Here is a 22,428-nt window from a genome sequence, read left to right as displayed (position 1 = left end):
TTTGTGAAATGTATATTACTGCAACACGTGCGGAACTGAAGAGTTTGCGTGAGTGCTTAGTTGAAGATTATTTCTCGGCTTTGTTTGCAGTGCGTCGCATTTGAACAGAAAGAAAAAAGGCGAACACAAAGAAAAAAGTCATAACGGATACAATATTTTAAAGCAAAAGATATGCTTGGCACACCTTTCACAAAGGGTATAGAAGAGCGGGACTACTGTTTTCTTACCTTCTAATGGCGTTATGATTGGTTTTGTACTTCAATAGTATTTTTTATGTTCTCAGGTCAACAGTGGTGCTAATATAGCTACATTACAGGCTATATGTACATTAAGCTCGCCGAAGGAAAAAGTCACTAGCGGTACCTTTGAAGGCAATATTAGCAACAACAAAAAGAAAAGGTAAGAAGAAGAAGTTTACATTTTGACGTTAGAAGCAGAGGTCGCTCGGGTGTCTGGCCACACGATCCCGTTATTCAGCGATAGGTATATTGCCCTCGCCGAGGCTGTTCATCGTGGGCCACACACCTCTAGAAACGCGCCGGGACGACCTTTTTCGCCCCGCTGTCTTGCGGAAATTTCATTGCCATAGCAATTATATGGACACTCCAGGCGAATTTTGCCGTCGTCGGCGTCGCCGTGAGGCTCCGCAGAAAGCGGGACCGTTTGCTGTGGGAGCGTGGGAAAGCATGCCAGAATGAGCCGAGAAGGATGGTAGCCTGATGCGCGCTGTCGTCCTCCCGCGTGCCCAGTCTTGGAGGTCACGTGATCAAACGCGCGCTTGATTTGGGGGGGGGGGGGGTGGAGGTGACGCGAGCGTCTCTCTCCTCCTCGGCCCCCGCCGTGGCTGAGCATGGCTACTCCGCGCGGCTGAGCGCGTGCGCGGGCCATGCGCCGTATCCTGGAGGTAACCTGCGGCAGTTGCAATGGCTGCACGAGCTGATATTTGCTGTTCGCTTCACGGGCGCTGTCTTCCCGCGCCTATAGCGTTGGAGGTCCCGTGATATCAAGTGTCGGACACGCGTTGAAGTGCGAGGCAGCCCGAAGCGTTCGCTCTCCGAGACCTGCCCTCTTCATCACGCCAACGTTTTGACAGCGAGTGTGCGCGGTCATCGAGTGAGATCTGTTCATGTTTGCCTGTGCGCGCGCAACACCGTGCTTGTTGATTTGATTAGTAAGCGAATGTTAACTGCACTTCACACGGCCGATAAAACTACGAACCTTACTTCTTGTAGTTGCTGAATACATTGCTATCACTATCAATGCTTCACATTTCAGGCGAAATGGTGGCTTTCTTTCTTCTTTTCTTTTTCGAGCTCTACATTTTCCAAGGAAGAAGCGGTTTGCAAACTGAGTGTGAATTTTTTTTACTCGTTCAATCGCTAACAGTGAAAAAGCAAAAAAAAAACAATGAAGAAAGCTGGTAGTCTCTTGTCTCAGCTGCAGCGCGCAAATAGCTGTAGTAGCACACACAGTGTACAATGAAGCCAACGTTTCCTTGCACATATCGATGCAGAGAATTAGGCGGGCTTGCAAAAGTCCCGCAATTAGTGTCAAAAGAGACATAGCACATACTTCTAAGCCTCTTTTCCTGCATGGTGCATGGAGGAAGTAAAAAAAAAGAAAGCGGAGCTCCTTGACACATTTCTTGCTCTAGTTTCCTTTACGCTGTACATTGGCAAGAAATAAAAAGGAAGCTCAACATCAATGTGTGCTTCGTATGGAGCGGGTAACTGAATCAGCGTGCAAGGCGAATGATATGAAAGTGGAAATTGAGAATGAATGGCGCAGGAGCAATTAATTACAGGAAAAAAATATACACTGCCGCTTGGCAAGTGAAAGCCGCTAGGCGTGTTGCTATTAACATGGTGCGCAGAAATTACGAGCACCTCATTACGGAACACAATGCGCGTTTAACCCAGATGCAGCAGTCGCGTGTATACTTAGTTCGATTGCATAAAAGGCTCGCAGACAATGGCCTTTTATGCTGGCCTCGAAGTTTGCGCAACCGCTTTGTGAGGGAAAAAAGTAACGATGTTGAACGCGATAGAACCTCCTATCCGCCACTTTGCCTTCTGAGCACCTCCACCGATATGTACAGCTGCTTCATTCGCGACATTCCCGTTGCGACGAACGAATTTGAGAGTTTTCAAGATGTGATATAGAAGCCGATAGATTAAGCGTGCACTATAGTACACAGAAACTTGTACTTGTAGCGTGAACGGCAGCCATGCGAACCTCGACCACCAACACATTTTTTAAGTCACTACTTTAAAAAAAAAAGGGGGGGGGGGAGGGGGGTCGCGCATTACTTTCAAATGGGCCCCACGAGGCACCTGCCACGTCTGCTATTCTTGAGTTACAGCCCTTCGTAATGTTTTGTCGGCGGGTATCGGTGTTGCCACTGCTGCTCGATGGAAAAGGCGCACCCGACAATTTTGCTGAAAAAAAAAAAACACATTTCCAAAGGAGAATCGCAAGATCCCGAGTTTGTCCTTTCCTGCGTTTCAGTTCTTTCATAATCTTTTTGCAGGCACATTTGTATAAGTATGTGCAAAAGTGTGTCAGTGAAACGAGTGCAGCTGCCTTCAAATGTTAAGATGTGATGGTTGTAAAAGGTAATTACAGTGTTGGTCCCAGAAATTGCTCAGTGGTTTATCGCGGGGAAGGCGGGAGATCGAAATTCAAGACGACGACAAAACGAGAACAAGGTAAAAGCGCGAGCTAATTAACGTTTCGACAAGGGGACTTGTCTTCTTCAAGGCCTTGAAGAAGACAAGTCCACTTGTCGAAACGTTAGCTTCCGCTTTTACCTTGTTCTCGTTTTGCTCATCAGTGGGTTATGAAGGACGACGTAGAAGGGGAATTCCGGGATATTAATTAATTAATTTATTTATTTATTTATTTATTTATTTATTTATTTATTGAATACAGCCAGCCTGCTATCCAGGCCTTAAGCAGGAGTGGGTTACACTTTCGGTACAGATGTACTTGGACAACAAAAGAGCAGACATACATATAAACGCAACTGGAGAAATGCGATTGGTGGGTCAAGTACGGCACTGAATACAATAATATAATTTCATATGGTAAATATTCCATATATCAACACGTGGGGTGACGCTTTATACAGAGTGTTGCTCAACACTTGGCAATGTGAAAAAATAGAAAGATATTTATTAATTTAAAAACGTTAGACATGTCAACACAATGAGCAGTATCAAGAAAACATAACTGGAAAAGCATAAAATAAAGAAAAACAAGAGATAAGTGCGCTGCTTTCATGGCACGTTGCGAGACCATTGGTGATAAGACACTATCATTTCATGTTTTGAAGTGCGGCAGTGTAACTGGAAACAGAAGAGCACTCGATCACTTCTCCGGGTAAACGATTCCAATCACGGATGGTACACGGGAAAAAAGAATTCATATAGTGTTAGTTCGGCACGAAGTTTCGCTAACTTTTTTTTTAGTGGAAAGAACTTAAAAAAAATTAAATTATCGGATTTTACGTGCCAAAACCACTTTCTGATTATGAGGCACGCCGTAGTGGAGGACTCGGGAAATTTCGACCACCTGGGTTTCTTTAACGTGCACCTAAATCTAAATACACGGGTGTTTTCGCATTTCGCCCCCATCGAAATGCGGCCGCCGTCGCCGGGATTCGATCCCGCAACCTTGTGCTCAGCAGCCCAACACCATAGCCACTAAGCAACCACGGCGGGTAGTGGAGAGAACGAGTGGGACGCTACATAAGAGGTTTAAAGTTCATGCTTCCCTTCATTCCAAGCTTGTCATGGTATATCATGTAGAATGTTTTTAGCCTTTCGCGATAGCGTCTTGTTTGTAGAGATTCTGGATTTTCAGAAATTAAAAGAGCAGTTGGTGATGTTTAGCTGCTGTGCGAATTAGAAATATACCGAGCTGCCTTTCGCTGAATAATTTCGAGTTGGCTTATATTTGTATTTGCGTACGGATCCTGTACTGCCGCTACGTATTCGAGTGCTGGTGTTGCGTACATTTTATAAGCCAACCGTTTTACATCGCTCGAAGCTTTGGGAAGTGTTCGCCGTAAGTAGCCTAGTTGTTTCATGGCTTTTTTTGTGTACTTAGGTGACGTGATTATTCCATCGAAGATCAGATGTAATAACCACGCCTAGGTATTTGTAGCTTAAGACTACAGACAGACAGAGAGAGAGAGAGAGAGAGAGAGAGAGAGAGAGAGAGAGAGAGAGAGAGAGAGAGAGAGAGAGAGAGAGAGAGAGATGCAAATGAGAGGAAGGCAGGGAGGTTAACCAGACTTAAAACGTCCGGTTTGCTACCCTGCACTAGGGGAAGGGAAAGGGGAAGTAAAGACGGAAAGAAGAGCGTGACAAAAATAAAAGCGTGAGAAAAAAAGATATGAAGAGGGACGAAATGGGGTCATTATAGTCTTTCTAATAGGCCACTGTCACGTAGAAAAGTCAACAGAGCTTTGACCGACTTTTGCTGCGACGACAGTTAACGTCGGCATTCCAAAACTGACTGTTCTGAAAGTGGCCTGTCGTCAAGGCGTGCCAACGCGGTCGCTAGTGACAGCCGGTGCGCGTTGTATCGAGGACAGTGGCAAAGCACGTGTTCGATAGTCTCTTCGCCGCCGCAGTGTCTGCAAGCCGCGCTGTCGTCCATACCGACTCGGAAGGCGAAGGATCTTGTGTAGGCGACACCAAGCCACAGTCGGCAAAGTACTGCTGTTTCGAGTCGAGAGAGTCCAGGTGGGGGTCGAAGTCGAAGGGATGGGTCCAGTCGGTGTAGACGTGTATGCTTTAGGCTGGGTGTGTTCCATAAAGTCTTGATGGCTTCATTTGCAAGCACACGAATTTTCGTTGCAGCGTCTGTTCTTGAGAATGGAATGGAGTCTTGCAAGCCCTCCTCGTGTGCAGATCGTGCTGCTGCGTCGGCATGTTCATTGCCCATTATGCCACAGTGGCTTGGAATCCACTGCAACGTGATGTCGTGTCCTTGCTCGACGAAGTGGTGAAGCAGCAGTCTGATTTCTAGAACTAGTTGTTCGTGGCGTCCTCGGCGTAAGGCAGAAACCAAACAATGAAGAGCAGCCTTGGAGTCAGTGAACACGCTCCATTTCTTGGGTAGTTCTTCAGAAATTACACGAAGTGCACAACGAATAGCAGCAAGCTCCGCGGCAGTCGATGTCGTCTGGTGAGATAGTCGAATCTTTATGGTTAAGGGTTTTGCAGGAAAGATCACCAATCCTGCAGACTCATTCACCGTTGTTCAAGCGTCAGTATATAGATGATGATGCTCGTTGTATGTCTCGTACAGCAAGAGCAGTGAAAGCTACTTGAGTGCTGGAGACGAGAGTTGGGCTTTTGTTCGTATTCCTGGTACCATTAGTCGAACGTTTGCTTGAGCCAAGCACCATGGTGGAAACGGAACTTTCGCTGGAGCTGTATAACCTGATGGAAGGTACGCACGATAAGGCAGGACTGTTTCACAAAAGGAAGCACGTGGTCGATCCTCTGGCAGTGAGGCTAGATGATGGGCAGGGGCTCGAGCAAGGTATCTTACGTGTGCTCTGAGCGCTTCCATGACTATATGGGTCTTGGCTGGGAAATCGTGTGCAATGGCAATTGTTTCAGCCGTTGACGAACACCGCGGCAATCCAAGACACACTCTAAGTGTCTGGGCCTGGACGCTTTCGAGTGTACGGATATTACTTCTGCAGGTGTTGGTCAGCACAGGCAAGCTGTATCGCAAATACCCAAGAAAGAGCGTCCTGTACAGTTGCATCATTGCATGTACTGAAGTACCCCAGACATTTCCTCCAAGAAACTTAAACACATTAGAGATATCCGTCAGGCGCTTCTTTAGGTAGGCCACATGAGGACTCCAGCAGAGGTCACGATCAATTATTACGCCTAAGAATCGGTGCGTGCTGACATAAGGTATGTTTTGACCATCGATAGAGACATCGTATGATCTCATTGGCTTTCGGCTAAACGTGACCAATGCGCATTTTTCTGGCGAGGTCTTGAGGCCTTGTTCATTTAAGTACGCCGTGTTGACGTGGCAGCTTTTTGAAGCCTGGCGCGTACTTGCCGCCGTGTCACACCAGATTCCCAGACGCAGATGTCATCGGCATACATTGATATTTTAACTGTGTTCGGAAGTCGTTCCACGAGACCAACGAGTACAAGGTTGAAAAGCGTGGGACTCAAGACTCCGCCTTGTGGAACTCCATGGTGCGTATAGTATTGCGAGGTTAGGCCAGCTTCAGTGTTAAGAAAGAGAGTGAAAGAAAGAGAGAAGAAAGATTGTTACCGCTGATATTAGAGGTGAAACTCAGTGGACTGCTCTTACCCGTGTCATTGCTACCGTCTTGCTGTGGTTTATTTGCATCTTCCACGAAGTACACCAATTTTTAATCTGGGCTAAGGATTTGTTAAGAGAAACCTGGTCATCAGAACTATGAATTTCGTTATACAGGATGCAATCGTCTGCAAGTAAACGATTTTTTATCGGTTTGTCTTGAGCAATGTCGTTTATGAAGATAAAAAAATAATAATAAAAATTTTGACCTCCCGGTGGCTTTGCACTGCTAAGCCCGAGGGCGCGGGATCGAATCCCGGCCGCGGCAACCGCATTTAGATGAAGGCAAAAAAAAAAATAGAGAAAAAGAAAGCTGCCCGTATACTGTGTATTAGGTGCACGTTAAAGAACCCAAGGTGGTCAAAATTAAGCTGGAGGCCCTACTACGGCGTGCTTCGTAATCACATCCTGGTTCTGGCACGTAAAACCTTGGTATTTAATTTTAATATCTTTAGCCACCTGTTATTTAATGTGAACGTAAATCAAGGTGCACGAGCGTTTTCGCATTTCGCCCCCGTCGAAACGCGGCCTGCGTGGCCAGGATTCGAAGCCGCGACCTTGCTCTCAGCAGCAGTACAGCAGCCACTGAGCCACCGCGGCGGGTCGTTGTAAAGAAACCATATTTGTAATGTTGGTACACGTGATTTTAAAAACAATTGATATAGATACAATGTTTTTTCTGAATGCATGAAAAAGACACGTTCTACGCCAAATATAATAGGAAGGGAGGCTTTACCCTTCCACATCTCAACAACGAAAGAGGAGCATGGTCCGCAAGCTCACTGGCAGGCGTCTTAAAAAAAAAAAGAATTCCCAGGATCCAGTGACTCCTATTCCCCTAACTCAATTTCAACGAACATGCGTTATGAGTACTCGGCTCCTCGATAACATTTATATCCTCCCACGTGATCATGAGGAGGTCCTCCCAGTATTCCTGGAAGACTTTGAGAGAAGTCTAGTACGACTAAAATAACCACTGCAGCAAAATTTCAGGGCAACGCTACGAGGCTCCCACGCAATACGAAGGAGCAAGCAGCTTGCGTGCTGCAGCAGACGTGCTCCGTCTGCAGTGCCATCCATGGGCAAGCAGGACATGCAAAATAAGACACGCCCGGATAAAAAAAAAGCTTTCACGAGATGGATTTTACTGTATCTGCATTATTTCCCCGCGCAATCTTTCTTGCACATTTGCTTCACTAAGCCGCGATTCTCTCAGAAGGCCCGTGATCGTCGCTGGAACGAAGGATGAGCGCGCCACGGGGAATGTGCGCCAGCATTCGAAGCACGTCTCGGCAAACGCTGTGCACGGGAGGGTGTTGTGGTATAACGTGCACGAGATGAGCCCGACGGAAAACTGTCGGCGTTTGTCAGCGTCTAATGTATTTGTTAGCTTGTAGAAAGCCAATGCGGCGTTTAACACTATTTTTCCTTGGATATATACGGAAAGATGTCGTTTCCCTTGGGAGTATCAACGGTTTGTTTGATGGTGCCCCATTTGCCGGTGTGATTGAGTAATTGTATAACCACCATTCTGAATGTAGCTGTATGCGCATATGGTTATCGTTTTATTCTGTCACTGTGTCCGTCATTGGTTTCACTAGCAGTCTATTAATCAGGTGCTTGCAGTTACTTGTACATGTCAATTCACTTGTTGTAGCCCATGGGGAACCAGCGATGGCCAGGAGGCGCTACGACAATTTTAGTGTGCCACTAAAATATGCTGACGCCGTCCGGTAGGGAGGCTACTAAGGTGGCACAACATATTTAACGATAACAGACGCGCGCCTGTATCACCGTTTGCTTAGCCCGATGCGGCCAGCCAAGTTCTGTCCATGCGCATGCGCGTTGCGCTGAGCGCATGCGCTGCTATGTCGTAGCACGTCAGCTCCCTGCGCTGAGGAGCCGTGAAAAGTGTGCCTCGAGATGATCGGTGAATTTGCTGACACGAAATTACGGTATGTCCTACTGAAAACTGTGCCCACCGCTCGCTGTGTGTTACGGCGCTGCTGTTAGCACGCGAAGCTCCAGCGCTGGCTGCAACCCACACCGTGAAAGAACAATACAAAGCGGTCTCGGCGTTGTGGCTGAAATTCTCGGTTTGGAACAGGGGGATCACGGAGTTTTACTTTATTTAATAGTACTGTCGATTGCATCGGGGATAATAATACGATTCGTTTGCAGGTCGGATATCTTTTATTATTATTTTTTTACGACACGTCGTGCCGTCTCTAAAACGAAGTGTAACGCACTAACGAACACGAATGGCCTATTTTCTATAGATCACGATTACTAAGATATATATAATAAAAATAAGTGCGTATTGCTATTTGAAAGGTTTAATACCCGCTCACGCGGGTGTAAATATTTAACAATGCACATTACAGTAAATAGAGGAAAATGAATACGCGGAGCCTCACGGCTCAGTCAGTATTTGCGGAAAGTGACCAGAGTGATTTTGCCTCAAGTGTAGTGGTCGCTCGGGTACTAGTTTATTTTATCACGAGCGTTTCTTTTCACTGCTGTGACATCACTGCCGGAGCTTTGCTAGTATATGAATGGCATTGTGCGTGATTCAGTTCAGGGACGGGCATTGATTATATATGAGGGCTGCAGCATGTTCGGCAAAAGGCTCCGTAGCGATTTCGCATTGAACTCTCAAATACCGCCACGTGATAGGCATTCTATTCCGTCTCTACGTGTACGTTCCAGTCTCAGCTTATGCTTGATGTGAACACTACCTAGAGCTAAGAGCAAGAACTCGCTCCCATTTCCATGCGGCGCTGAACACCTTTCGATTTTTAGGATGGGAGTGGCCTAAACGGAGTCACCTCGACCCGCCATGGTCTTTTTCGGACATTAAGTGAAGCCTCAGTGTACCCCATCTACCGGCGAAACGCACCATTCCAACTGCCGAAGCAATGTTTCGTGTGCTAGGCCACCTGAGCACAGCATTTCAAAGCCACCTGAGGACCTGAGGAAATGTAAGTGGGTGTGTGCACAGAAAAACAGTTGCGCAGCGGCATTCTGCATACCCTCCCTTGATGTGTCATGGACTGGCCGCCTTGATCGCGTAGTTTCTTCTACAACAGCAGAAAGTGCCGCCATTACCGCGGCCTTGCGCACTTATTCCGCACGTGACGTCGCGGTGCTGACGGACTCAAAATCATCGTTACAACGATTACACCATGGCCTACCTCGAGACAAGTTTGCAAGGCAATCTCTGGTACTGATAAAAGTTCTAATGAGCAAGGGATTTAACGTAAAATTTCAATGGATCCCATCCCACGTAGGAATTGAAAATGACAAAGCTGACGCTCTTGCACGCCTGGCACTGATATGTGTCCCAAAAGTAAGCGCGCCAAAAATGTTTTCAGAAGCCTAAGAATGCAATCCGCATTTACTTTAGGGCAATCCACCAACTTCTGTTACGTAACTGCCTTCCGCGGTTGGCCATTGCAGCGGCAACTGTCTCGTTCGGTGGCTGTGTCATGAGCGACAGGCGCCCGTGCGCCCGGCCACTCAGAAAAACGCTGTTGCGCAAGAGAAAGTTAGTCGACACGTGCCCTCCATTCTATAGCGGTGGAGCTTTATTTTTCTCCCTATATATGGGCGTTGAGAACCAGTGTTGTAGATAAAGAACTGACCATGCTTGCTATAACATTTCTTTTTTAACTTCTCCTCCACTCTCAATTATTCCGCTATTTTACCCCCCCCCCCCTTTCTCGTTACACCGCACACACATCTTTCTTTCGGCTACATTAGTTTCCGCTTTGTCCATGAAGAGAAATCCTGTTTATTTGTTGGTGTTCTAGCAACGGCTTCCGGTGCGCCATTGCTTCTTTTGTGGATATGAGCATAGTTCTGCAGCCAAAAGCTACTTTCTTATAGAAAACAGGCGAGCAAAACAGACATAGGCACAGTCGACCACTCAAAGCACGGCCGCACCTTTTGCGTGCGCTTCAGTTTCCCGAGGCGTTTGTTGTCTTGTTCTGCTGGTACATTTGTTTTGGTGCTGAGTGACGTGTGAGAGGTGCCACGTTCAGAGCCCAAAACTGACAACTCATACTATTTTGTTTTCTTCAGAAAAGTGAACATAAGTGGGTGGTTAGCCGTCAGCGGAACTCACCAACTGCATTTTGAATGAACGAATTCTGTGGCTTTGCGGGCCAATACCACGATTTGGTTATGAGGCACGCTGTAGTGAGAAACTCCGGATTAATTTTGCCCACCAGTGGATCTTTAATGTGCTCCCAATGCACGGGACAAGGCTGTTTGCATTTCGCCCCCATCGGAATGTGGCCGCCGCGGCCGGTATTTGATCTGGCGACCTCGTGCTTAGCAGCGTAACACCATAGCGGTACTGCGGCGGGTCAACTGTATTTTGATGGACTTCTGAAATCTGTATGACGGCAGTGACTGTTGGGGGCAATGAAGCTGGTATCTGGCTTGGTTGTGGTTGTATATTTTAGGTGTCGCCGGGGTGCTTGCAGGATCCTGTGCGGGTTGCTGTCAACTTTGAAGAAAGAACCAAGATAGGGGAGCTCCAATGGCGGAGATAGTAGTCGCCGCTGTGGCCTCGTGCTCGGCCAGCCTGATCACGCACCCCATCGAGGTAGCCAAGATCCGTATCCAGCTACAAGGGGAGCTGCAGCCACCGATGAAAGGTACGTCTGTCCACCTTGAACCAGCCCTGAACCTTGCACACACACGCACACAGATGCACGAGCGCGTGCCTCACGGAAAGGAAATTTTCTCTCTTCCCGGCTTCTCGGAACGGGAAAAGACGATATTCAATTTCATTTCAGACTCGAGCACCGTCTCTTCCTTTCGGGATTAGCTGGTATTCGATTCTATATTAACGAAGACTTGACCTACGTTCTGGCATGCACGCAGTGGTTGCCGATCTGTTCGTCTATTCGTGCTTCGTGCTGCATGCGCTTTAGTGCGATTAATGATATACATGCTGCTTGCTAAATCGCAGGTAGCAAAGACTAGGTAGCCTTCTGGGATGTAGTAGGGAAAAAAAGACGTACCAGTGACTGATGACGGCTTGCAAGGTGGTGTACTGCGTATGTTCAAGCACATTGTTTGCTCGAATAATATAGCGTTGGTTGATAATTTGTTTTGATTTGGTTGCAATCGTCTGTTGCGAAGAGCGTAAAAAGAACAAAGCAAATGTCTGCATCCATTACTGCGCAAACGGTCGGTTACGGCTGAGGACGTCATAACGTTCTCATTCGTGACCAACTGTTTAAGCGATCGTGTGCAGTGGTTGCTAGCGCTCTTACAGACGGGACAAGAAACAGCTGTCACAGTAACTGGCTTTAAACGTCATAGCAGATGCACTTCTGCGGCAGACTTGCACTAAAGATGGGCGCACATATCCACATCTATTTCGGGATAAGTTGCAATGGTAGTTCGAAGCTCTTAGATTATATCACATCACGTCTTAATCGCGTTACGGCTTTCAAAGGCGCATCGTGAACTATTAATGATTCTACGTTTCGCTTCTGTTACCGGAGCACCTTTCTCGTAAATCGACTATCATTTGTCGGTGCGGCTTGAACAAACCTTTGGTTTGTTCAGGAAGGCCGTTCGATGATGGCTGTCGGAAGATACGTCTTTGTTGTGGTTGTTTGATACGCTAACGTCTTCTGTGACTGAATATTGCACGACACGTAGTCGATGAAATGTACTACTTACAGCTGTAATATTTCCTCTGTTTAATGGTTGTAGCTCTTCAAAGTTTTACCGAATGAGGTATAGCCACGCACAAGCGTGAGCACTCTTGTAATCATCTATATATACCTTTGGGATCAACGATTGGAACGCTATAAATAAGAGCTGTACAAGGGTAAACAAAAAAACTTTCACGGAAGTAATGGTAGGCTGTGCAGAGTCGGGTGGACTTCAAGTGACAGCGCATGTTTTGGCGCAGACAAGTCGGGGCGGATGCGGCCCGTGTACCGTAACGTGCCCCAGGCGCTGTACACGGTGGCCCGCTACGACGGCATCCTCGCCATCTACCGCGGCCTACTGCCGGGCTTGGGGTACCAGCTGTTGGCGAACGGGCTCCGGCTAGGCATTTTCCAGACTATCGAGGACTTCGGCTTCACGATGGACGAAAACCTCGAACCCAGCATCCGGCTGAGTGCAATCTCCGGTGGAGTGGCTGGCGCCATCGGGGCGTTCGCCGGCTCGCCGCTTTTCCTTCTCAAAACACACATGCAGGTTCGACATGTTGAGAATTTTCGTGCGTTTAACGCGCCGTCCGATTGATTCTGTTCGTAACCGTGGAAGAGCGCTGCTTGCCGTGGCGCGCTAGCATAATGTGCACGTGCTCAAAAAGCGCTCACTATAATCTTATTGCCGAGCCTAGTCACGTCGAGGCCCGTAAATTTCGTAGGTTGCACACTTGACAGCGACGACATGCTGCTGCATATGGGATGACGCCTTACGGGCCTTACCGTTGTAGCGTCCGCAAATCTTCGCGCACTCGTGACGAGTCACGTATTGGAACGGCAACGCCAGCCAGTCGACCATGCGATACCACACACGTGCAAGCCTGGGCCAAATTTATGGGTAGTGCTCGGAGGCGTCGGTGGGAATTTGGGAAAGCCGTTGCCCCCTTGAAGAGTCAAACTCTGTGTGTTCTTTTCATAATGCAGTTATTCCCACTCCACATCATATATCGAGTTTAGATCTGGCGCACCCGGATGTAGATTGAGCACGGGTGAGCGACCCGTGTCATTTTATTGTCGCTCTAAGTACTGACCACATAACAGTGTTACATCTCTTCCTCACTGTGTGGTATCAGGAAGACCACCTTTAAAAAAAAAAGGCACTAAGGAACAAGGACGTGAACTTGTCCCTTGTTTCTCGATACTGTTTTTCGCAAGGCAGTACGAACCAACTTACTCAACTTTGCACCTTTGTCACAACTGTAGTAAACACAGTCGTACGTTTATGTTTAACCATGCATGAAGTAAAAAGCTGGAAATGCGCGGGTGAGCAATCAATAACGCCTCGCTCGTCGGCGCTGTCCGCGTACTCGCAGGTGCACTGCGCCACGGCGTCCATCGCGGTCGGTTACCAGCACGGCTTCAGGACGGCGAGAGAGGCCTTCATGCAGATCCACCGGACGCAGGGCCTGTGGAACGGCCTGTGGCGCGCCACCTCCGCCAACATCCTGCGCATCTCCACGGGCTCGGCGCTGCAGCTGTCCACTTTCATCGGATTCAAGACGCTGCTCAACACGGCCACGGAGGGCCGCGAGCGCTATTTCTTCATCAACACGGTGCTGGCGGCGCTCATCTCTGGCCTTGTGTCGGCGCCCTTCATTGCGGCCGTGGACGTACTGCGGGCACGCATGTACGCGCAGCCGTCGAACGCGCGCGGCGAGGGCCTCTACTATCGCAGCATCTGGGACTGCGTGCGCAAGATCAAGCGCACTGAGGGCCTGCGGGGTCTTGGCAAAGGTGCTGGGGGTGCTTTCCTCTACACGCTCACCACTTCGTCCATCACGCTCATCTCGTGGGACGAGCTCAAGAACGCCCGCAGGGAACGTCGCCACTCGAGGGACTACTATATCGACTTCGGCTACCAGTGATGCCCCACGTTACTTCTAGCCAGTGGTCCCGGTTACCTGTATACCTTTACTTTTTCCCCCGTATTCGAGTCTGGTGGAAGACTATTTATACCATGACAAGTTTGCTCGGTACAGCAACGATCAGGAGGCTCCCCTGGAACACATGCATACCTTGTTACTGCTGAGGGTAGAGGGAAAGAAGCGGCACTAGGCCATTGCATGCGTTTTTGGTCAGCGCTTCAGGGGCGCAAGTTGTGAAAGTCTATAGTCATGGACAGTTAAAGAATGCAAACGGTTCCCACGAAAGGTTCCTGGGTTTGCTTCTGCGTAGTCTTGAACAGGAGGCGCCCGAGTGTTCAGCAACCAGGAACACGCTGCGGTCACACTCCATGTGCATCAACAGCCAATAGCGGCAGGGAACAGGAAGGCCACCTCACGTGTACAAACAGCGCATAGAACTCTCGAAAGTGATTATAGGGGGGATATATGTGACATCGCCTAGCCTCCACGTAACGTCCTTGCGCACAGTTTGGGAGTACCACAGAAGATATAGAGCTAATCCAATTTGACACTTAGGGTGCATCGACGAACACCGTCCCTACCCCAGTAGACTTTTCCGAGCAAACCGAAAGTGGGGACATGAATAGCAAGGAGAAAGGAGAGGTAAATTCTAAATTTCGAGGTGGTTTGCTAGCGCCATTATATGCTTTCTCTTTCAAGGACATTTGCTGCTGCATTCTTGACCAGTCATTTACTATAGTGAAAATGCTCCACGAAGGTAGTACGAACCTTAGCGCAAAACTCGGATTACGTACGTATCCACCAATATCGTTCTCCGAAAGCCAGCAAAAGGACTAACACGCATTAGAGTGATCTGACTACCGCTCCGCGCATGTATGTCAAGTAGCCCTCTCGAACTTCCGATTCTGAATATGCGCTGTTGTTGACACTGCTTGTTTTGACTGAGCAAGTCTATTCTAGGCTGAATTATTCCCCCGGTGCTCACTGCCTCTGGCGATCCTGAGATTTCACAAAACAAAACAGAGGAAGCGTGAAGCATCTTATACTCTTGTACAATAATAGTTTTAGGCTAAATGCTTCAAACGCATACTGAAGGTTAGAGCGAACTTTGATCGCTTGGAGAGAGAGGTACTGTTGCGCGCAAAGTTAGTGGGTCTTTACTAACGGGTCTGTGCACGTGAATTGAAATAAAGCTAACGAACGAACTACGCAGATAGCAGGTAGGTTTTGACACCAACTGCCGAATCGCAGAAATGCATTGTCACGCTGAGAAAATTATTTATGTCGGTGAGGAGAACGTGGAAGCCACATAACTACATAGCATAAGCTTGCCTTTGTCCGGTTAGTTAACTTACTTGTTGGTCATTTCAATAGCAATAATGCAGTAAAGCCGGGGCCTGATGTCCGTGAATTGCGGTTACGAAGCATAACTAATCAAAACCGAATACACAAAAGGCAAAAAAGTGAACCAGAAGCCCTGAGGTATTTCTTTATTGGTTCATGCCTTTTAGGAGCACTCTGGTTCAATTCTGCTAACGCTATTCCTTTAATAAGTGAATCAAAAGACTTTCTTCCTTATTTACGCGCTGCATGCCGAGCATTTTAACGCTACAGATATCATAGAAAAGGTGGCTAACTGGATTGCAGTGGCGTCGCGTTTATGTGGAAGGCGACAGGGTTTTGGCTATCGATACCAACTTTGTTAACTTGCAAACCTCATGTGTACAGGAGGTAATGACGTCGCCTCCTTTCTGGTGACCAGTTACTGCTGTTCAGTGCGACTCGTGCATGAAATTATCTCCGGCTTTGTGTGCGACGTATTTATTGGTACATATCTGTAGCCCTGTCACATAATGACATAACTGCGCCACTGCTATTATAGCTCGATCGTGCCTACTTACACGGCAACAAATCACAGGTACGTCCTTCATACTCGAGGAATAAGTGATTCGATTCAGGAGATATCCGAGAACGAGGGAGGGCGACTCTTTCGTAAGGCGGTGACGTTTGGACGAGATGAATTTCCATCGTTCGACGAAGACAAGAAGAGAAGTCCTTTTGTGGAAACGTTTGCTCTGGACTGAGGTATCTTGTTCACTTGTTCTCCCGTATATCCTCTGCAGGTCTCCATCTTACATATACCGCTTATTATACCTTGTATTCGACACAGTGGTGCGCTAAAGGAAGTTTAGTGGCAACAAAGCAACGCTATCGGCACTACAACTTTGAATATGAACATGCGTTGTTCCTTTCACAAGGTGCCTCTTTTCACATTATTTTCCTGCCGTCTCACGTGAAACATGGTACAAGGTAATAATTTTCGTTTTGGGCTGCTTTATAAAACCGACACAAACTCTATGTTCTGAACCTGTGCGGAGCGTCGCCAAGTCATCAGCTTTCAGACACGCGTACACGCAGAAAGTTTCCGTGCGGAATATCCACTGCATTCTTAATGGGGTGCCCATTCGTAAATATATGTCTAAGTACGTGCGTATTTGAAATTCAGTTTATAACCACCTAGAGCATAGAGGGGAAAATTGTTTTGTTCTTTGTGACGTCAGCCCGAGCGCCAAATATTTCGCTAATTCCTTGATAACCCTGATCGCATAGAGATAGCTTTTTTTTTTTCTCCATTGCCTGGGAAAAGTGGATAACTTCAGTTTCATTCGGAGTGTAAGTTGTGTAACTGCTATTTAAGGACGCATTTTTTACACCATTCGCCAGCAACAGGCGTTTCTACATGTGCCACTACATTCAGGATTACAACACAGCATATCTGTTGGGACGTTTGTGTCAAAGCTAGGGCCAGTTTGCGCGTGGTATTGTGCAAGCCATTTTTTTCAAGGCACTTATCTTTTTGCGAAACTATCTAGTGAAATAGAGGCATTGACGTACCTTGGAGAAACTAGTGTAGGTTTATGTCTTGCGATTTCTGCATTTTCGCTGCAACTCTTATGGCTTTTTCCTTGGGAAGTCATCGGCGGTGGCCAATTCACGATGTATAAGGCAGTAGCACTGAGCGATCTGCATTGTTCAGGACACAATGCTCGCGTGGCAGGGCCTTCTTAAGGAGAATCGATCGCTGCGTGCACGAGTGTTTGTATTGCAGTGTCCGACTAGCGAGTGAAGGAGGCCTGACGGCCAAGACACAACGAACACGCTTGGCCGCTGGAGCTTTCGTTCATGCTCGTCTGCTACCTTGGTCGCCCGATCAGCTTAAGCTGTAGCTGATGATGCCAACCAGTTGCTTTGGCATGGCCGCGGTTGGCGTGTTGAATCTGCTATAATCAACGAACTACGAGGGTTCAAGTATACGCCGGTTCTACTAAAACTGCACTGCGCCGTAGCCATGGTCTGTCGACGAACTTCGAGTTCTACTTACTTCATGGTGATCCTGTACTATAGCAGCTGACATATTCCTTGATTCATGTACTGGACAGCTGTGTGCGGTCCGGTGCACTGTAGCCAGTTGCTGCCATACGCTACGAAATAGAAGTGCACTCTACGTATTTCGGTAAAAGAGCATAGCTTTATGTTCGCATAGTATTTGTGGCCAGTGTCAAATACACTTCTACTGAACATCCACGCTAAAGGCCTTACTCGCGTTATTCAGGTTCCTGCGGTCTGCGGGGCTACACGATAGACTGTAAGAACGCCGCCCCCTACCGCTCTTTAGTGTACGCGGTTTGGTCGTGCTTGTCTCTGTTTCTTTATATCGCCCCCATCCGCTGTCTTTCTCTTTTTATCCCCCTTCACGCTTCCACCCGTGCAGGGTAGCCAACCGGAACTGCCTCTGGTTAACCTCCCTGCCTTTCTATGCATCCTTTTCTCTCTCTCTCTCTCTCTTTAGTACGCTTGCGCCTTCACCCATTGTGAACTAAGGTTTAAACCGCCTTAACCCTTTGTTGCATGAAGAAAGATTACACATGTAAACAGTTCTTACTTTTAATTTTTTATTAATGTGCATCCAGAAAAATTCAAGATTTTTTTTTTGTGCGCATGTGCTTGCAAATGTTTATTTCACAAGAGGGAGAATGTCCGCCACAGTGAACAACATGCGCACCAGTTCTAGTGAGCGTGGATGCCGACAGCTTTCTTTTGTTCCAGCAGGTGAAGTTCCTGCCCTCACATTAAGAAATGTAAGCTTTAATACAAAATGTTTGGAGCGGCCCACGTTACTCTACGTTATTGAATACGAAAAAGCAGTCAATTTTGCAGGTAGTACGCAAGTATAGCTTGGCAGTGGGGTATCCAGTAATGTATTTCTTGGGGAGGGTGGATGGGGGCACACATTTGAGTGGGGAGAGGGTGACTGGGAGTGTTGTTTGTCGCACATCGCTTTATGCAACGTATTCTGATATGAATGCAATTCAGGGCACTCCACGGCTACGCCCCTAATACCTTGCATTTCGCGCATCTATGTCGCTTCGCACTTGCCTACGCAGATTTTGCATATTTGTGCTTTGCATTATTTCTGAGGGGGAAATGACTGACATTGCCATAACGCACGCAGCAGCAACTAAACTTGCTTTCACAAGCGTCATTCATTTCACTGTGGCAGGAGCTTCTGGTAAATCCTTCATTTATGTTTTCCTATTAGCTCGCGGCATAATAAGATGAGCAAATTGTTATTACATGAAAATATGAGGCAAATATATATAAAAGAAATTGAAAGTCAAAGGGGCATAAACACTGCGCAGAATTGCTCCAACGCACGTGTTGTTGTTCCTGCCATGCGTGGTGTCCACTACAGTGGACATTTTAGAATATGTGTTCCGAAGAACTTCGTTTCACTCAGCCACAATATTTGCAGCTTTTGCCTCCGAAGGCTTCTTAAATCACGTGCAGGCAATTACATGTACCAAACCGCAATGTCACGAGATGTATAAGTAAAAGCGCGAGGACCCACGTGGGTATACCCGCCGGAACAACGGGATCTTTGAAGCCGAGTGGGGGAAAACGGTGGTTGGTGGCACCGTACAAGGGTGGCTATAGAAAAGTTCTGTTGCCCACTGAAAGGGACACTATGCGGAAAAACTTCTCGGAAGCACTAGCTCCGAAAATCGCTGAAATTTGTCCGTTGTAGTGAACAGCGTGGAAGAAAAGGTTAACGGAAGAAACTTCGATGCCGCGAATGTGAATTGGTTCTGCTATGCACTCGAAACTCGCATTGTGAGTCGCCCTGTGGTGTGTCTTCATCTGATATTGTTTTGGGTGAACGTGAGCATGGCGTAATGTCCCGCGCTGGGGAAGAAGTAGGCTGACTGCGATGGAGCACGTACCTGTCTTTGAGTGTTCGTCTAGTTTTACTAGCTTTATGACACGTTTTCCATGACCGAATCACGAATAATGTGGTATGAGAATCTGAATTCTGCGCGCAGCACCTGTAAGCGATGTCAGATCTCCGGCGTTAAACCCGAGAGTTGTTCCTGCATCGGAACGTTACTTAGGAATTTATTATTTGTATTTTTTGCCGAGCAACGCAAATACTGAATATTTCGGTATCGATACCTAAAATATGTGATGGAAATCATATTTATTTTATGATATCGGCAAAGAGGGTGGACAGCGCACTGCGTTTGCTGGCGCCACCACTCCTTACGGTAGACGACAGACCTTGTCTCCAGGCGTCCCAGCATTTTCATTGTTGCACACATGCACACGAATTGAATGCAACTTCGACTTAATTGTCTCGCAAAGTTCGGAAACCTTCATTCTTGTGAAAAAAAAGCTTTTCCGTTTCTCAGACCTCAGGAGACCTCAGACCTCAGGAGACCTCAGACCTCAGGATCTCAGGAGGAAGTTTTGTCGGTTCAGAAGCGATATTCTGCCAGGAAAAAAATGATTAAGGCATGCATGATGGCTGGAAGAATATAGATCATGTAACGACACGCAGTTGACGCCGAGTGTTCGGGTAGTACTGCAACCGTGCACATCCCTTAGATCGCAGAGACGACCTTCACTTCTGTAAACAACTTCACTTGCAAGCAGGAGCCAACGTTTCGACAAGTGGGCTTCTCTTCTTTAAGGCCTTGTCCACTTGTCGAAACGTTGGCACCTGCTTTCACCTTGTTCTTGCTTTGCTGATCTTCTTGAATTTCCATCTCCCGCCTTCCCCGTGTTTTCGCTTCACTTGCAAAGACATGCTATCTCAACAGGAACCGAGAGAAATAATCCCGGGCAATGTCCACAGGAACAGATGTTAATTCCAAATATTAGACACCGATGGCAACTAATCAGCATGCAGTGTAAGTTAAAATAATTGTTCTGTTTATGTCGTCAGAGATTCACCTTAAAAATATCCGTTATGTTTTCTTTACGAGGAAAAAAGAGGTTAAGGGGCCTATTAGTCATGTATATACTAAACTAAAACTGAAGCATTTATAAAGTAAGGCAAGAAAGAGGAACCAGTTATGACTTCAAGAGCACTTTATGCCTTCACCGTTTGCTGAGTCACATGTACAAAACAACCAAATTCAGTGGTGATTTAGCGGTAAATGCGACAGAAATACGTTGTCATTACGTCGCACCTCTTTAAGTCCCGGATCCATGATTGAAACCGCGTTCACCACATTACAAAGTGTTGTTCAGGAGCTCACTCGACGCACGTCCTGGCTCTTCGAGGAACGAAGTGCAACTGACGGTGGTCCTGGAACAGACAGTTGCACTGACGTTGGTCTGCTCGTGACAGGCTACCGCTGTCACGTGGCCGACTGCCTACGCTTGCACGCACATACATTTTTCCCCGCTTTGACAGTATTGATGCTAGCGCATTAAAAATACTGCAAATTTTACCGAAAGGCAGAATCTACAGTCACGCCACTGCCGTGCGCCACGTGCCTTTAAAAATAATGAAGAAAGAAGAAAAAAACTGTTTCCTTTTCGACAGAATGCTCAGCAGATCATGTGCGATTACATAAAGCATCAAAACTGAACGCTACTTGTTTCATGGAGCAGCTTACCTTTTACCTGAAATCAGATTGTCTAACTTGCTACTTGGTATTCAGCAGCTGAACGCCGTAGCCACCGCGATGTGTGGGGGCCATTTTGTGTCTTTGACTAGAACGACTATGCGTCACTGGCTATAGTATACTGGCCGGAAAACGATGCATAAAAGCGAGTGCCAGTCACCCTAAAGCATTAGTACGATTATTCTGTATTACAGAATAGACCGAAGAGAAACTCGACCTTGACTAAAGTGACGTTGCGTGTGCGTTCGCTCGGAAAGCGCTCACGTAATCCCTGTTTTTTTTCTCTCTCTCTTATTTGTTTCTCGGCGTCCGCCTTCGCATTGTAACGGTTGTAGCAACATGAACGCATTCCCACTCGCCCAGTTCTCTATTAGTGTGCGCACACTGTCTTAACTACAATATGCTTATGTAACCTCACCTTTCTACTCGTTTCAACCGTATGTTTTTTCACCACATATGAATCTTGCGATGACTTCGAAAGCATCGTTCTTTCTTGTCTTTTCTTACGTTTGCCCTATTTTTTTGTGACGTAATTGCACTATTGATTGCTTCCACCCTTTTAAACATGCGCAAGCTTTAGTTGGTCGACAGCACGTATAAAATGGACGCGCAACAATGCAGCAATACTTTATTTGTTCAATAACGTGCCATTGACAAAATGTAGTATTTACTCCTAAAGGATTCGCTCGCAGGCTAGTTGGTACATATATTTTAGTGCTATGTTTGTGCAGCGCAAAAATGAACAGAATGTGAAGGAACACAAAACGACGTAGACAGGCGCTGCTCTTTAGTATTTGCCTCACTTTGTTATGCTATAGGAGAAGTACATGGCACGTAGGTGCGCGCTACGGATAAGATTGGTGGTACAGGCGGTGCCGGATTAGTTTTACCGCGCTAGAGTCTGACAGGCACATAATGCTGCCTCACGTCGCTACTTCCTCGCACGGGCTGTTCTCACAGACGTCCATACACGCGCAAGTATTTACGTCACCCTTGGATTCTGCCAAGTAGGCGACAAAACGACACACGGTTTGAGCAAGTATTCTACCAAAGTACCGGGGTTAACGTCCAAGAACAACGCACCGCATGAGACGGACGCCGTTGTTGGGGACGCCGGATTAATTTCGGTGGTCACGAGCGCTTTTGCATTCCGTTCCCGTCGCAATGCGCCCGTCGCGACCGGGTATCGAACGTACGACCTCGTGCTCAGCAGCAGAATGTTGTACAGCCACTGAGCCACCGAAGGAGGTCGGCAAGTATTCTGTCACACTGCCATGCTTTCACTTTTGCAGCGCGTGGCAACTTTCCGTATTCGCGATATGCCTGCTCATTTACGCGCGTTTGTTGAGACGTTTTTGCGCCAATTTACGAGTGACGCCGTTTCAACGCAGAAAAACTATAGCCATAGCGCTATTCTTCCTCGTCTTCTCCCCGGAACGAAAGCGGCCGAGGTTGACTGCACTCGTCGCTGGCCTCTCGCGC

At 47.3% G+C, this 22,428-nt stretch overlaps 1 protein-coding gene across 2 annotated transcripts in view; it reads left to right on the top strand.

The window, feature by feature from the left end:
- Positions 1-20,910, top strand: part of LOC142584730 (solute carrier family 25 member 35-like) — an 88,392-nt gene extending 67,482 nt beyond the window's left edge. The window contains exons 2-4 of one of the 2 annotated variants that reach the window (XM_075694958.1): positions 10,857-11,030; positions 12,305-12,597; positions 13,424-20,910. In XM_075694958.1, the coding sequence (XP_075551073.1) occupies positions 10,913-11,030; positions 12,305-12,597; positions 13,424-13,975 (963 nt within the window). In that variant the 5' untranslated portion in view covers positions 10,857-10,912 and the 3' untranslated portion in view covers positions 13,976-20,910. Of the gene's footprint in view, positions 1-10,835; positions 11,031-12,304; positions 12,598-13,423 lie in introns of both variants that reach the window. The other variant, XM_075694965.1, reaches the window with a different exon arrangement.
- The last annotated feature ends 1,518 nt before the right edge of the window (positions 20,911-22,428 follow it).

This window comes from Dermacentor variabilis, chromosome 1, assembly GCF_050947875.1.
Source record: "Dermacentor variabilis isolate Ectoservices chromosome 1, ASM5094787v1, whole genome shotgun sequence".
Taxonomy (NCBI): domain Eukaryota; kingdom Metazoa; phylum Arthropoda; class Arachnida; order Ixodida; family Ixodidae; genus Dermacentor; species Dermacentor variabilis.
The sequence above is the reverse complement of the archived record's forward strand: the minus strand, read 5'-3'. Positions and strand labels throughout refer to the sequence as shown.